The sequence below is a fragment of the Lithobates pipiens genome, unplaced genomic scaffold, assembly GCF_037356315.1.
Source record: "Lithobates pipiens isolate NorthernLeopardFrog02 unplaced genomic scaffold, aLitPip1_a1.2 Scaffold_8, whole genome shotgun sequence".
Taxonomy (NCBI): Eukaryota; Metazoa; Chordata; class Amphibia; order Anura; family Ranidae; genus Lithobates; species Lithobates pipiens.
The window spans coordinates 181,227,492-181,244,781 of NW_027507903.1; the positions used below are offsets into that span (position 1 = coordinate 181,227,492).

Here is a 17,290-nt window from a genome sequence, read left to right on the forward strand (position 1 = left end):
TTGTCATTATTCAATCGCTTGAGGCAAAAAAATAAAATATTCAATGGGCTCAACATGCCACTTATCAATTTCCTTAGGGGGTCTACTTTCCAAAATGGGGTCATTTGGGGGGGTTTTGTACTGCCCTGCCATTTTAGCACCTCAAGAAATGAGATAGGCAGTCGTAAACTAAAAGCTGCGTAAATTCCAGAAAACGTACCTTAGTTTGTAGATGTGACAACTTTTGCGCAAACCAATAAATATACAATTATTGACTTTTTTTTTACCAAAGACATGTGGCTGAATACATTTTGGCCTAAATGTATGACTAAAATTGAGTTTATTGGATTTTTCTAATAACAAAAAGTAGAAAATATCATTTTTTTTCAAAACTTGCGGTCTTTTTACATTTATATCGCAAAAAATAAAAATCGCAGAGGCAATCAAATACCATCAAAAGAAAGCTCTATTTGTGGGAAGAAAAGGACGCAAATTTTGTTTGGGTACAACATTGCATGACCGCGCAATTACCAGTTAAAGCAGCGCAGTGCCAAATTGTAAAAAGACCTCTGGTCATTTACCAGCAAAATGGTCCGGTCTGAAAGTGGTTAAAATATGCAACTAAACGTTTTAATGTGCATGGCCACACAGGATAACGTTGTGTTGCTTCTACAAGCAAAAAGCAAAACACCTGTAGAAGCAGCGTTTTTTAAGCCCGGTGTGCATGGACCCTAAAGAAGTTCATGATGGCTGCAATGTACTATTTGGTTGGTTGCAGTCTGGCTAAACTGACATTTCTTCTGTAAGGAAATATATCTTACTGCTTGTTATGTCATTTCCTTTCTAGTTTCAAGTCAGTTTTTAATATATAATCTGTTGTGTATTTTATTTTAAGAAAACTATCAAGAAGATTTGGCCAACATTACCTGTGAGATTGCAATTAAGCAGAAGCTTATCGACGAGCTAGAGAACAGTCAGAGAAGGCTACATACCCTTAAGCAGCAGTACGAGGAGAAGTTGATGACCCTGCAGCATAAAATCCGAGACACACAGCTTGAAAGGGATCGTGTACTTCAAAACATGGGTAATAAACACATACGTTAAAGGATAGCGTCTAAAGAATGTCATGTCATCATATCATGTCAGAATGTCATCAGGAAAAATCTGAAACTGATGAATACCACCTCCAGTATGAATTTAGTTTTATGTTATGAGTAGTACCATGCATACTGTTATAAAAAAATAAACTTTCTATGTGTTCTATGTTGTTTAGGTAACTACACCAAATGGAAATTTTGGTACCAAAACTGAAAATGCAGGATGCCCTTTGCTGAAAACTGAAAATGATTAGTTTTAAAAAATATATATATATCTTTATATATAATCGTATTGTATTTGACGTAATAATTATAATCATGAATTTAAATAAATATGAATTTATTTTTGTCCATTATTGGCACCTTTAATGCAAGAAAAGTTCAAGAAAAAGGCATTCTTTTAAATTCTATGTATGTCCTCACGCTTGTGCATTGCCGAGTTAAAAATCCTGCTTTCTGCATTTTTGGTCAGTTAAAAAAACGCACAAAAACCGCACCTCCCTGTTGAAATGCATTGAAAACGCACCAAGAACTCATCAATAACGCACCCATGTTAAATTTTTGATGCAGTTTGAGTCACATGACCTATGAAAAACATACCATAAGCATGGTAAGATGGCAGCAAAAGTGTTTTTGTTGTCATTTTTGGCACCTTGTTCTCTTATCCTTTTTGCCCTTATCGGCAGACAATCTGTTGGGGAAAAAAAATAACACCATTTTCTGCCGATACGTTTCCGCTGCCAAAATTTTGGTGCATCTCTAATTGTTCTAAGGACAGTCATAGACATTTGAAGATTGTTGTTTGTTCTAAATAGCAACAGATACTTCTGATTAATTCCAGGGGAATTATAGATCTGCCTGGATGGATTTTTTCAAATAAGTGCTGTTTCTTGAAATAAAGGTGCCTGTAGTGGTCATGTCCCTTCCCTCTTTTCTCTATAGATATTAACGTACGTACTATGGCAATACCAGTGTACATGCTAATTAAAAAAACTTTACGTTTAAAAAAAAAAAAAAAAAGTTTCCTGTTATTGGTAAATTCCCTTCTCATCAAGTAATAGACCAGTTTTTATTACTCTGCATACCCTCAAATATTTGTCAATATGGTCCTATCGCTTTTGTTTAATTTGCACTCGTCACTGTAACATTGTTTATAATTAAAGGCTCCATGGAAACATGCACTGAAGAAAAAGCCAAGAAAATCAAGACGGAGTATGAGAAGAAGCTACAAACAATGAATAAAGAACTCCAGAAGCTGCAGGCTGCCCAAAAAGAACATGCGCGATTGCTGAAGAACCAGTCACAATATGAAAAGCAGATGAAAAAATTGCAACAAGAGGTGTTTGAAATGAAGAAGACAAAGGTAATGGAGACAGGACCACCAACACCTGGACGTAGTATGGGGATGCATTATAATGTATTGTTATACTTTAGAAATGGCCACTACAGGCTTTTTCCTCTTGGTAAAGTTACACAAGAGCTTTTCATGTGAGATTTTTATTTGAGAAATCTAGTTGAAATTGATTCTATAGTTGAGAACAATGACTTGGTGATTATTAGGCCCCCCCTTCCCCAAGTCACCCCCCCATGTTGAGAGCGCGCGGCCTGGTACGGCTCAGGAGGGGGGGGCGCTCGCTCGTCCTCACCCCCTTTCCTGGCAGGCCGGGTAGCGTGCTCGGATAAGGGTCTGGTATGGATCTGGGGGGACCCCCACGCCGGTTTTTCGGCATAGGGGGGAACCCACGCCAAATTTTTTTCATAAATTTGGTGTGGTTTTCCCTCTTGAGAGCTGATAATTCTCTAAGAGTCGCCTCCGTATAGACGGAGATCCGACTTGGAGGCGACCTCCATTGAAAACAATGGGTACCGGTCGCCTACAAGTCGGATTGAAGTAGTACAGGAACCTTTTCTGAAGTCGGAGCGGCTTCAGTAGTGTGCATTAAGACGGCTCTCATTCACTTACATTGATTTTTACATGTTGTCCGACCAGGGGCGACCTGAAGTCGGATCTGAGTCGCCCCTGTGTGAGCGGACCCTAACTAAACTATAGACCTGTTCGTTTAACTTCTATAGTCAGGAAGATGCTGGAGAGTATAATAAAAGACTCGCATAGATGAGTTCCTGCTGGCAAAAAATTTTATGCAACAGACAGAATGGATTCATGAAAGACCAGAAGTTGTCAAACAAACCTGATTTTTCTTTTTATGAGGAGACAAGTAAAATCTTGGACAGAGGGGTGGCTGTGGACGTGTGGTATTTTGCAAAAGCCTTTGACACAGGTTCAGTGCTGGGACCCTTACTTTTGAATGTGTTTAGAAATTATATAGAGTCTGGGATTAAAAGTAACATTTCTGTCTTTGCAGATGACACTAAGCTATGCAGTGGAATAACGTCCTTACAGGATGTCTCCAATTTACAAGCCAACCTCAATTTACCGTCTAATTGGGCAACTAAGTGGCAAATGAGGTTTATATGTTGATGTAAAGTTATGCCCTTGGGGGCTAAGAATATGCATGCATCATACATACTAGGGGAAGTACAGCTGTGGGAATCAATGGTAGAGAAGGATCTGGGTTTTTTGGTAGATCATAAGCGCAACAATAGCATGCAGTGCCAAGCTGCGGTTTCCAAAGCGAGCAAAGTCCTTTCTTGTATTGAGAGGTATAAAAATCAAAATTTTACGAGGTATATATTGAAATCCGCTTGTTATTAGCCAACATCCCAGAATAGAACAATATAAAAGTTTTCCCCTTGGGAAAGGCGAGACTTTTTAGGCATAAACTGTGACACCTACCATGGCTTTTTAAGAATATATAAAATACTTTCATTGAAACACAGAAAAACATGAAGAAATTCCATATATACATTCATTTACATATTAGAAGAAAAAAAGAACATTGCTTCCTTCGTATAGTCATATTCATAAAACCATATAACTGTTTTATACTTATTTTTCCAAAGGCGTACTCTTATCACATTGTACATAAGCACATTCGGAAGATGTAGAAACAATTGAACAAAATAAATATTGTGCGTCCAATGTAGCCTATGCGTTACGGAGTCTTAAGCTCCTTCTTCAGGGGTAATTCATTTTTGCACAATTATTTTGAAAAAGGAAGAAGAATCTACAAAACATAAGAATATATATATATATATATATATATATATATATATACACATACACATATACACACACACACACACACACACTTCGTCAATGAAAGAAAGAAGGAAGAGGAAAAAAAAAATGGGGGGGGGCACGCACCACCTCTACGTTCACCCCAGGACGCAGATAAGGGCCCGATGGGGGTCACTTCTCTGGATGGAAACCGGGACCGCAGTGGTAGGTTGGCTGTAGGGGAGGAGACACGAGAGTGGAATAGATGCATGAAAATTCCACATGCCTTTATATAAATAGATGTTACAAATATTTTGTTGGACCTGAGAGCGGGTCCAGAACAGTAGTCTTCCAAGGTAGTAAGGTGTCTGTCATATTTGTGAGGTCCTTTCAAAGTATGAAGGAAGTGATGTAGTTGTGCAGCCGGCCAGAATGTAAGTCGAAAGGGGCCTGCGGAGTCCGTCAGCTCTGAGATGGAGGGCCATCTACTTCCTATCACAAATTTGGATGCAGTAATAGTATCAGAGTCTCGTAAAGTCTGAAAGTGCGTTAATGTCATGCCTGGGGTGAATTTAGGATTTCCTAGGATTGGTGTGAGAGGTGAAGTCCTGGTCGTTTGCTGTATTGCGGCTTGTGAGCATTTTCTCAAGGTGTTCCCCATCAAGGGGTGCGCTTTCAGAGACGACGGTATAGAGTCCCAACACCAAAGTGCTCTGTTTAGTGGGATAGGGAATTGCTCCTGTTCAATCTGTGCCCACAGTTTCAATTTACCATGACGCTGTCAGTCAATGATCCTGCCTAGACGAACTGCCAGATAGTATCCCCTAACATCCGGGAGTGCAAAGCCTCCATAATGTTTTGGGAGCGATAATTGTGAAAGCGGGATGCGAGGTTTTCTGTGGGCCCAGACGTAGCGCGTGAATATTGATCTGGGGATAGTGATGGCATATGAGAATCCACGACTCGTAATTCAGCTTGCGGCAGAATTGCAGTGCCGCCTTCGCTTTATACAACAGCAGATCAGTGATCTGCTGTCTAATGGTTGCCAATTCTGTTTCTGAAATTTGAGAAGGGGCATGCTTATGTGTGGATTCTAAAATTTCCAATTTTTGTAGTAGTTGGGCGAGCTGTTTTTGTCTTTCCCTTTTTACACAGGCTCCGTGTTTGATGAGGATTCTTCTAATGACCGGTTTATGTGCCTCCCAAAGTATGTCCGGGTCGCAGTCTGCACTGTCATTCGTTTGAAAGTACACGTCCAGTTCTTTGGATACTTCTGTGAGAACCTCAGCGGTCTGCAGAAGACATTCGTTGAGGTGCCAGAAACTATGTCTGGGCGACGCAGTGTCAGACAGGGCATAGGTCAGAAAGATAGGTGCATGGTCAGACCATGTAATATTGCTTAATGATGTCTCTCGGACACCATGAAATAGACCATGCAGTATCAGGAAAAATAAATTCTGGAGTACACCCTATGTGGGGTAGAATAGAACGTATAATCTTTTTTTTTCTCCTGAATGTTGGAGACGACAAATATTGATTAATTGGGCTGTGTGGAATCTTTTGGCTATACGATGAAGGTGGCTCGGAGGGATGGATGACCTGCCTGTCGAAGTATCGCTCGATGGTATAAGGGGGACATTAAAGTCACCCTCTAATTTCAAGTGACCTTGTGTGAAGTCTTGGAGTTTGCCTAATGTTCTTTCTAGGAATACTGCCTGATTTTCGTTGGGGGCGTAGACTGTTGCCAACATCAGTTGTCTCTCCCACTTGTCCCTTAATGAAGATAAATTGTCCAGTGGGGTCTATTAAGGTGTCCTGTGTTTGCCAGGGAATTTTGTTAGAGATTAGTATGGACACTCCTCTGAATTTCACTGCTGGGTTAGTCGAATGGTAAGCTAAGGGGTGGTATTCTGTAGGTAGTTTAATTTGTCGCTTTTGAAGTGAGTCTCCTGTACAAAAGCAATGTCTGTGGAGTATTTTTTGAGGTCATGTAAAAACATTCCCCTTTTCTCGGGCATGTTCAGCCCTTTGGCATTAAGGGAGAATACCTTGATATTGTCTAGTGTCAGAAGAGAGAGAGGGCAAGAGGTAAGAAGAATGTAGGAGGAGGAGAAATCAGATTAGAAACAAGCAAGATAGGAAAGTAGAACATATATATAGAGAAGAAAGAGAAGCTAAGTCTTGATCAAAAGACCTTATTCTTATTAATCACACGGTATTGGCATATGCTACATATGCAACCTAGTTGGGGGAGAAGGGAGGACACGACTTGACAGACGAGCCCCCGACCTCCCCTCCCGCCCTGACCACATAAAATGAGTTAATACTGTAAGCAACGAAAGTAAGCAAACAAGGACGGTTGTGTAGAATGAATAACCAAAATCAATCAACGCACTGCAAGAACATTATACTTATGTTTTTAAAGAACAGAAGCCGTACATTCCCCCATATCAGCCGCATTTCCCACCCTCCTCCCCTCACCACTCAACCAGGAGTCTCCCCTCCAAGCTTTCAGCAGCTATGCCCTGTGAGACCTGGAAGCTGCCTTGCATCAGACCCCCCCTGTCCCTCCTATCAACTATCCCTCCCGAACCACCCCCCCCCCCCCAGCACGCCCCAACAGTGAAATAGGTAACATGCACATAATAGTAGGGCTAAGGGGCAGGAATCAAGTTCAATGCATGTTGTGATTGGACGGTAATTCCCTCAAGGCAGTCCAACAGGTGAGATTCACCTGCTCCTTCTGTCCATTGTAATCCAGGTTGGTAACTCTGACAGAGCACTGTGTGGGGCACGGTGATCTAACTCTCTGGGGAGCCGGGAGCCTATTCGGCAATACAACCACAGGGGGATGTGAGGTAAACGCTTGGGACCGTTTGTATGAACAGGGGCACATAAACCAAAGTCGGGAGGCTTTCCATCCGTATGCAACAAGGAGACCGTTCCATTCCGTCACATGACTGGTAAAACCATACGGAGGGAGCTCTCACTGCCACGGCCCAATATTAGTCAAAAGCCCTCCCATCGTCAGTCTGTTAGTTAATTTGCTTCCTGTGGGTGTGATGGAACAGGGGTGGTGGCGTCACCTGGGACCAAAAAAAATTACCAGAATGTCAAAGCCACAGGGGGTAATGTACTTACTGCGCCAGGGTTTCAAGTTTCCTGGGTTGCCTCCGCTGAAGGCGCCCTGGGGCGGCGACAGTTTCCCCTCTGTCAAGATGCAGAGCCCTCTTTCCTCATTACCTGTTGGTCTTGGCGAATAGGAAAGAGGGGCAGAAGCGCCAACCAATTGGGGACAGCTATTGGCTCCGCGTCCAGGAACTCAAACAGTGCTGGGAGTGATGTTGGCTTCTGGAGTATGAAGGAGCTTTGGTCCCTGCGAAAAGTCACAGAGAGCGGGTATCCTCACCTGTAGGTAGCACCATGGCGTTTGACCAGATCCAGAAGGGGTTTAAGTAGTGCCCTTCGTTGCAGTGTGGCACGTGATAGATCCGGGAGAATTTTGACATTGGCGCCATCAAACTTAGTATCTCCCGATTCCCAAGCTTTAAGGATGACCTGGTCTTTGTGTGTGTAATGATGGAACCTGCATATGACGTCTCTGGGTCGGATGACCTAGGACCCAGTGCTCTGTGTATGCGGTCCAGTGTTACATGTACGGGGAGCTGTACTCCGGCTATGCTGCGGAAAATGGCCAGAGCCGTATCAGTCAAGTCCTCTGCTCCTGTGGCCTCCGGGAGGCCTTGGATCCGGACACTGTTTCTCCGGCTCCGGTCCTCCAATTCTTCCTGATGAATCTGATCTATCAGAGCCTCCATTTGCGCTTCCAGTCGTTCTTCCAGTGTCCCCACACGAAGGTCTAAAGATGTGATGGAAGTCTCTCCCTTAGTTATCCTAGTAGAAAGGCCTCGGATATCTCCTTCTTATGGGCTGCTTCTACTGTGCCTATCAGGGCCACTATGTCCGCACTCGTAGGTAGTGCCTGAAGCAAGGAGCGGAGCTTGGCTCTGCCCGCAGGTCCGATGGTGTATCCTGGAACGCGTCCGCCATCTCCAATCCCGACCCCAGACCTGGTGGATCACCCTGTGTCTCCACACTCGCCTCACGTGCAGCCGCTATATTGGATCCCGGGGTTTGCTGTTGGGAGAGGCGGAAAAGACGCTCATTCTCGCCAGCTGCTGGGGTTTTAGGGGATGTTTTTGCAGGCTTGCGTTTCCTCTGAGATGCCCTCTTCCCTGAGGAGTGCATACTTCGTCGTAGCTAGTCAAAGCAGTCGGGGCAAGCTGGAGACGGCCAGGAGCTCAGAGAAAGCACGTCTCTATCCAGACATGTCCAGGCCCCCTATTGATTTTATCTGCTGTTCTGTGTAAGTGCAATTTTATTTTTAATAAATTCTGGTATTACTGATTCACACTGTGGTGAGCCTCACTTAAAGCAGGATTCCACCCTAAAGTGGAACCTCCGCTGATCGGATCCCTCCCCCCCTCCGGTGTCACAATTGACACCTTTCAGGGGGGAGGGGGGTAGAGATACCTGTCAAAGACAGGTATTTTCACCCACTTCCGGGCATAGACTCCCGTGGGAGTCTACGCCATTTCCTGCCCTGCCGCACTGTCTGCTGAGACACACACGGGTCCCAGTGACAGCGCGGAGATTTCCTATTGCGCGGCGCGGCTCGCGCATGCGCAGTAGGGAACCGGGAAGTGAAGCCGATTCGCTTCACTTCCTGATTCCCTCACCTAGAATGGTGGCGGCAGCAGCCGAGGGCCGAGCGATCGATCGGCCTCGGCTGCCGGCATCGCTGGAACCCGGGACAGGTGAGTGTCCATTTATTAAAAGTCAGCAGCTGTAGTATTTGTAGCTGCTGGCTTTTAATATTTTTTTTTTTGGTGGAATCCCTCTTTAATCTCTTTGGGTTTTTGATTGCTGCTTGCCCCATATATCACTGGATTGTTTTTGGACTATTATTCACTTAGGACTATTCATTTTTATTTATTTTTCACTCTTCATTGTGTTTTATGGTATTCAGATCATTTTTGGTACATCAAAGGTATTCACGTTTTTATGTTTTATAGTTTAATTTTTAATTTTTTTAATTTTTATTATTTGCTATTAACTTGTGCAGCTTTTTCTCTTTATGTCATATGACAATGTGCAGGTAGGCAAGTGGTTAATGTACATAATATCACTGGGTGCTAACATTTTATAGGTAAAGTTTATCCAGGGAAAATCCGATTGCCTCTCGAGGGATCAGGAAGGAATTTTTTTTTCCCTGCTGTAGCAAATTGGAGCATGCTTTGCTGGGGTTTTTTGCTTGGATCAACCGTGGGTGAAGGATTGTGTTTATGGGATTCTTTTTTCAACCTGACTATGTAACTGGAAAAAGACTGGTGAAAAAAACTAAATTTTTGGACCCTGTAAAAAATGCAGTGTAACAAAGTAAGCGTAGAACCTTAGAAAAACTGTATATAACTTGTATCCAGAAATGTTATATTTCCATCTTAACAGTGGCTTATCACTTTGTTTTAAATAGCAATTTTTTTACTTTTATAACTAGTATTGCTTATTTATTTTGGATGACTTGAATGTGTTAATTTTAATGTGCTGTTAATTCAGGTTCGTCTCATGAAACAAATGAAGGAAGAACAAGAAAAGGCCCGAATGGTCGAATCTCGTAGAACTCGTGAAGTTGCGCAGCTTAAAAAAGAGCAACGTAAACGAGATGTAAGTTGAGTGACTTGGTGAAATATTTATAGGTACATTTTATCATTTACAGTAATTCCACACCCTTCCCTTTATCTCTTAGAATTGATTGCTTTCCTCAATGGAATGCTTATTTTCTATAACCAGAATACCTGGGAGGGTCGGATGGTACCCCTGTAAGGCAGGCATAAGGGAGGCTGGGGGAGGGCTGAACTAACCTGCAGGCTGAAGTCCTACTCACAGGTTGCCTCAAAGACTGCATCAGTGCTCCGGTCAAAGTGGAGTGTGAAACGCCGCTGCTTTGCTATAGTATACTGCCTGGCTTCGCTCTCCTTTCCCATCCTGAGAGCCATCACTGGTCTGAAGCAGTTTTAAGGATGGGCCGTCTATGCTAAGTCTCACTTTGGCAACAGCAGTCTTCTCTTTTCGCGTGACCAGAAGTGGGCGAGGCCGGAGGCATGGGACAGTGCAACACAGAAGCAAGCCTGAGTGCCGGGAGGGTGCTCAATTTGGTAGAGAGAGATAGAGCAAGGCGGCTGGGATCAGTCGACTGCCTCTATCAGTGGTACCGGTGGTAAAGCTTCAGCAGGAGACACTGTCAAACCACCTCATGGAGAAGGAGGAAGGGATGGAAACACCAGTGACACTAGGCAAGTACAAGTTGGGTCTCAGCATGTGCTTTCCTTGGTCGGGGGGACCTAGGATTGCCATCAGGCGGGTACCTCAATGCCCCTCCTCTTTCCTCCCCAAGTTATGAGTTTAGCCCACAGTCAGGGGGATGAGAAGAGCGACTGGTTGGCATCTCTCTCCTTTCAGAATCCCCCAGAAGTACCCAGGAGGCCCTAGATCAGGGGTGCCCAACCAGAGGCCTGTGGAGCCCTCTGATATGGCCCAAGACCTCCTTTGGGTTGGGGACTTGGCAAGCCCAGAACGAAGGTTGCTAATCCACCATCCCAGAGCCTCAGTGTTGTGAATGAAGCCGGTGGTAGAGGAAGCAAGTGGCTGTGGAGCAGAGTCGTATAAGCTGATGCTTCCTATGTAGCACCGGCTCCTGTCACCGGGGGAGTGATACCAAATGCACTCTGCCTTGACAGCAACAGCCAGCGATACCTGAACAGAAGGCTGTTATTAAAGGTAAGTTTATTACTAAAATCCCAGTGTGTATATGGGCATATATGTTCAGTAGTGGTAACTGGGTTGCTTTCATACCGATCTGCACCTGCGGGTTACCTGCACTGAGCCATAGACATCTGTTATTACCTGCGGTTTGGTGCACTTTCTGAAAGTGCACCATACCTGCATGATATAATAGAAGTCTATGGAAAAGTGCAGCTAACATGCAGGAAAGCCACAGGTGCACTGCGCTCGCGGTGTGGGTAAACACACACGGATGATCGGTCAACCCAATTGGACACTCTAGTCACCTCTAAGGAGCAGCAGATGTAAGTGGACTTGTGTCCATTTAAACCCGCCTACATCCAATCCACAAAAAAACAAAACAAAAAAAAACAGAAGGGTATCCATTTCCTTCCATCTGGTGGAATCAGAGAACCTATAGAGTAGAGTGGGCTGTGTCTGCTCTGCGTATAGAGAATGGATACAGGCTTGCCATCTGCCCGCTCCACTCATTGCGGCCCGCAACGGGTACCAAGTCGCTTAAGTTGTCCTCGTTCTTCTAAACCTGCCCTAGATCATCAGCCTTTTGCCCCCACAGGGCCTAGCTCCTCTAAGAAATGTGGTTATTGTGGTGAAAAGTTACCAAGGTCCCACTGTAAACCTTTCTGCTGTAGATTCATCAATAAGCTGGCAGGGGAAGGGACCTCGGGTTTGATTAAGGAATTTTTAGCATCGATGTAGGCTAAAATGCTGCCCACAATCCAAACATTTTGTGCATCCATGGCCTTGGGTTCAGAGGAGCTAACCCCTAAAAGGCCTGTCCTCGGGGGGGCGAGCCCTATTTCTAGAGTGGGGCATCCTGCTCAGGTTAGGGCAGAGAAGGAAGAAAAGGAACAGCTGGGAACCCAGGTCAAATCTGAACACAGTTCAGAGGAAGTGGCTTTAGATCTAGGCAGTGAAGCAAGAGAGGAGGTGAAGCCATGCAAACATCTTTTTGTCATGGAAGATTTGGAGAGACTCCTACAGGCAATTTATGCCACTGTGGAGATTGAGACTCCCAAAGAAGCCTTAGTACAGGTTAAACTGTATAGGGGTCTAAGCAAGGGTCACCCTAGGGCACTCCCACTTCACCAGTCATTAAAGTATTTAATCCTACAGGAATCTGTAGATTCTGAAGACCAAAAACATGGAAAAGAAGGTTTCCCTTTAAAGAGGACATTGAGGAAAAATTATTTAAGCTCCCCAAAGTTGGCTGCTGCTCTGTGCCACGTCAGCAAAAGGCATCTCCTTTGAGGATACAGGAAGTATTAAAGAGGACGTAAACTCTACCACTCTGATGCTTCTCTTCATTTAGTCCATTATAATAAGTAATTATCAAACTATAGCCACTGTAATCCAGCCCAAATCCCATATTACTTACTGTTTAAAGAAACTTTAAAAAACTTGTTTCCAGGGGTTAGGCAGCGCCATCTTAAGTATTTTCTGAGTCCACAGTGGAGTGTATTTCTGCCCTTACATTGAGCACTTCCTGTACTATTAACCAAGCCTCCTTCTCAATCCAACGTTTCTATGGCAACCCTGCTTCCCTGTTCATAGCCGACTTGTTTTATTTCATAGTATTTACTAGTGCCAATGTCTAATGTTTCACTTTGTCAGTCTTATCAGCTTCAGCTGATAAGACTGCAGTAATGGCCAGGTTTACATTGTATGTCATGTCACATGGTCACATGGTGTGTAGGAGGAAGCTCTGAATGAGTCTGAAGTCTCCTGGGAGTTCAGTGTTGTGCCGTAGGTATACCTGATAACAGATAGACAAGCACATGGAGAGTGTGCCGTAAATCAGGGGAGATCTGGGCATGCTCAGTGACTTCATTCTAAAGAGCAAAAAGGATTACAACAATACTAAGCAAGTAAGGAGATATCTACGAGCAGTGTTCATTAGGGTTTGTTATGCTGATTTACATGGGACAAAGTTGTGGGGGAGGGTTTACAACCACTTTAAGGATTTGATGGACCGAAGGTCAGAAGGCCTTCTAAGGAAAGCATAGGATGCCAACTTCTCCACTTTGGGCCTAGTCTTAGCTGCAGCCTGCGTGGCCAGAGATGCAGGTTTCTGGACTGAGTGACTTACTAAGCACCTGCCACAGGGGGTTAAGTCCAAAGACATGCTGGATTCCCTTTCAGCTACAGTGGTGTGAAAAAGTGTTTGCCCCCTTCCTCATTTCCTGTTCCTTTGCATGTTTGTCACACTTAAGTGTTTCGGAACATCAAACCAATTTAAACAATAGTCAAGGACAACACAAGTAAACACAAAATGCAATTTGTAAATGAAGGTGTTTATTATTAACCACTTCCCACCCGGCCAATGCATATATACGGCCGGGTGGGAGCCGTCTACTCCTGATAGGACGTTCCTGAACGTCATTCAGAAGTAGCGGGATCGCGCCCGCGCAGCGGCGCGATCCCGATGTGCTCGTGTCACCCGGACACGGCACATCTGAGATCGGCAGGAGGGCTCTGTGATTGGCCCTCCTGATCACATGACGGCCGTGTCCAATCACGGCCGTCATGTGATGTAAACAAACAGCCGGTTGCTAGGCAATCGGCTCTCCTCTCCTCACATGGAAGTCACCGCTGAGGAGAGGAGAGCAGAACGCTGCAGCCGGCTGATGATCAGTGAGTATGGGCTGCTTTTTACAGCTTTTTACTCACTGATCATCAGTCTAGTGTCAACACACAACACACCACACAGTACAAACACAGTCCCCAAACCACACATGTCCCCAAAACATACATGTCCCCAAATAATAAAAACACATGTCCCTAATAATAAAAACATGTCCCCCACATATGTCCCACTAAAATCACATGTCCCAATGATTATCTGCACACATATGTACGTGATCACCTGCACACATATGTACATGATCATTTGCGTACATATGTCCGTGATCACACAAACCAATTATTATACAGTTAACGGAATTTTTTTTACCAAAAACATGTAGCAGAATACATTTTGGCTTAAATTTATGACAAAATTTGATTTTATTGGATTTCTTTTCAAATAGAAAAAAGAAAATATTGTTTTTCCAAATTTCTGCTTTTTTTGCGCTTATATCGCAAAAAATAAAAAACGGAGTCGTGAATAAATAACACCAAAATAAAGCTCTCTTTGTGCGAACAAAATGATAACAATTTCATTTGGGTACAGTGTAGCATGACCGCGCAATTGTCACTGAAAGCGCGAGAGCGATGAAAGCTGAAAATTGGGCTGGGAAGGAAGGGGGTGAAAGTGCCCTGTATTGTAGTGGTTAAAGGTGAAAAAAATCCAAGCCATCATGGCCCTGTGTGAAAAAGTGATTGCCCCCCTTGTTAAAACATACTATAACTGTGGTTGTCCACACCTGAGTTCAATTTCTCTAGCCACACCCAGGCCTGATTATTGCCACACCTGTTCACAATCAAGGCATCACTTAAATAGGAGCTGCTTGACACAGTAAGGTCCACCAGAAGATCCTTAAAAGCTACACATCATGCCGAGACCCAAAGAAATTCAGGAACAATTGAGAAAGAAAGTAATTGAGATCTATCAGTCTGGAAAGGGTTATAAAGCCATTTCCAAAGCTTTGGGAATCCAGCGAACCACAGTGAGAGCCATTATCCACAAATGGCGAAGACATGGAACAGTGGTGAACCTTCCCAGGAGTGGCCGGCCGCCCAAAATTACCCCAAGAGCGCAGCGAAGACTCATCCAAGAGGTCACAAAAGACCCCACAACAACGTCCAAGGAACTGCAGGCCTCACTTGCCTCAGTTAAGGTCAGCGTTCATGCCTCCACCATCAGGAAAAGACTGGGCAAAAATGGCCTGCATGGCAGAGTTCCAAGGAGAAAACCACTGCTGAGCAAAAAGAACATCAAAGCCCGTCTCAATTTCTCCACAACACATCTTGATGATCCCCAAGACTTTTGGGACAACATTCTGTGGACCGATGAGACAAAAGTGGAACTCTTTGGAAGGTGTGTGTCCAAGTATATCTGGCGTAGAAGGAACATTGCATTTCATAAAAAGAACATTATACCAACAGTAAAATATGGTGGTGGTAGTAGTGTGATGGTCTGGGGCTGTTTTGCTGCTTCAGGATCTGGAAGACTTGCCGTGATAAAAGGAACTATGAATTCTGCTGTCTACCAAGAGATCCTGAAGGAGAATGTCCGACCATCTGTTCGTGTACTCAAGCTGAAACGAACTTGGGTTCTGCAGCAGGACAATGATCCTAAACACACCAGCAAGTCCACCACCGAATGGCTAAAGAAAAACAAAATGAAGACTTTGGAGTGGCCTAGCCAAAGTCCTGACCTGAATCCTATTGAGATGTTGTGGTATGACCTTAAAAAGGCCGTTCATGCTCAAACCCTCTAATGTAACTGAATTAGGACAATTCTGCAAAGATGAGTGGGCCAAAATTCCTCCAGGACGCTGTAAAAGCCTCATTACATGTTATCGCAAACGCTTGGTTGCAGTTGTTGCTGCTAAGGGTGGCCCAACCAGTTATTAGGTTTAGGGGGCAATCACTTTTTCACACAGGGACATGATGGTTTGGATTTTTTTTCACCTTTAATAATAAACACCTTCATTTACAAATTGCATTTTGTGTTTACTTGTGTTGTCCTTGACTATTGTTTAAATTGGTTTGATGTTCCGAAACACTTAAGTGTGACAAACATGCAAAGGAACAGGAAATGAGGAAGGGGGCAAACACTTTTTCACACCACTGTATAAGGAAAGCAGTGGCCTACCTAGTGGACGCTGCTGTTGGATCTGTTAAGGCCTCTGCAAAAACAGCTGTGCTTATTAACTGTGTATGGCCTCCCCTTTAAAGGCTCTCTGCTGTTTGGCACTGAGCTGGATAATCTGTTGTCCAGATCCTCTGAGAAAGAAAATTTCCGGTGAAGCCCAAGAAGGAAAGATTCAAAACATTTTTTTCGTGGCGCTTCAGGGAAGAATTGACAGAGACAAAACGGAACCCAACAGGATAGGGTTATGGCATGGGAAGGCAAAGGAATAGCTTGCTGTTCTCCTCGCCAGGCACAAGCCCCAAAGAAACAAAATTATGCCAGGATCAAAGTCGAGAACAACCTGTCTCACTTTGTCTCCCAGTGGGAGAGAATATCAGACAGCGCATACATCTGTCAGCTTTTAGCAGAAGGTTATCACTTGGAGTTCTCGTCAAGGCCCCCACTGATGATCTCCTTAACTCATCCCCCTCGGGATGTATTAAAAAAAGAAAGCACTTCTAGAGAGTATCTTTAAACTAGCAGAGCAGCAGGTGGTGGTGCCTGTGCCCAAAGATCAACAATTTCAGGGATTCTACTCCCATGTATTCGCAAACCCTCAGGAATTTAAATAGGTTCCGGGAGTTCAAGAGGTTTTACCTAGAGAGTAACTACTTGTAAGCAAGAATCTTCTAAAGAAGGCCTTTATGTCCACACTGGACCTCAAGGATGCCTATCTACATGTTCCAATCCACCTAGAACATCAGGCATACTTTAGGTAGTTCAGAGCCCTGCCCTTTGGACTAGTGGCCAGGCCAAGGATTTTTACAAAAATCCTAGCTGAGGCAGTGGCCCTATTGCACCTTCAAGAATTAACTCGGATTCCCTACATAGGCGACTTACTGATTTTTCCGTCCCCCTGCTGCTCAGGTAAAGATGTATACCAATAAGGTAGTTTCAGTCTTGGAGACCTTACCCTGGATAATAAGTACAGAGAAATCATCTCTGAGAGCAGGTCAAAACCTTTCTAGGTTACCTGGTGGACACGAGTACAAAAACCTTTGCCTGACAAAGTGGAGAAGACTGTCTCCTCAGTGGAAGGTCTGACAAGCACACCCTCTTGGTCCAGAAGGGAGCTCCTGAGGGTTTTGGGTCTGATGTTGGCAAGCATCTCCGCTATCATGTGGGCCAAGCTCCATTCAAGAAACCTTCAGTTTCTTCTTCTTTCCTGCTGAAGCAAGAAGAAAGAGAATCTCTAGACGAAAAGGTAGTCCTTACCCAGCAGGTAAAGTCCCCTCTGGAGTGGTGGATGATTCCCAGCAACCTTCAAGATGTCAGGCCCTGGGCTCAGTGGGATCCCCTAAAGATAACCACAGATGCAAGCACCTGAGGATAGGGAGCCCACTTAGGAAAGGCCAAAGCACAAGGTCTTTGGGACAGTGTGAGAGCTCAGACCTCATCCAATGCCAGGGAACGATAGGCTAAGCCAGGGATATGCAA

General features: G+C 44.3%; 1 protein-coding gene across 7 annotated transcripts in view; it reads left to right on the forward strand.

Moving 5' to 3' along the window:
• The window catches only part of KIF21A (kinesin family member 21A), a 270,632-nt gene that overhangs the window by 140,585 nt on the left and 112,757 nt on the right, over positions 1-17,290 (forward strand). For all 7 annotated transcript variants that reach the window (XM_077473889.1, XM_077473892.1, XM_077473894.1 and 4 more), the window contains 3 exons: positions 875-1,063; positions 2,240-2,439; positions 9,811-9,918. In XM_077473889.1, coding sequence (XP_077330015.1) covers positions 875-1,063; positions 2,240-2,439; positions 9,811-9,918 — 497 coding nt within the window. The remainder of the gene's footprint in view (positions 1-874; positions 1,064-2,239; positions 2,440-9,810; positions 9,919-17,290) is intronic.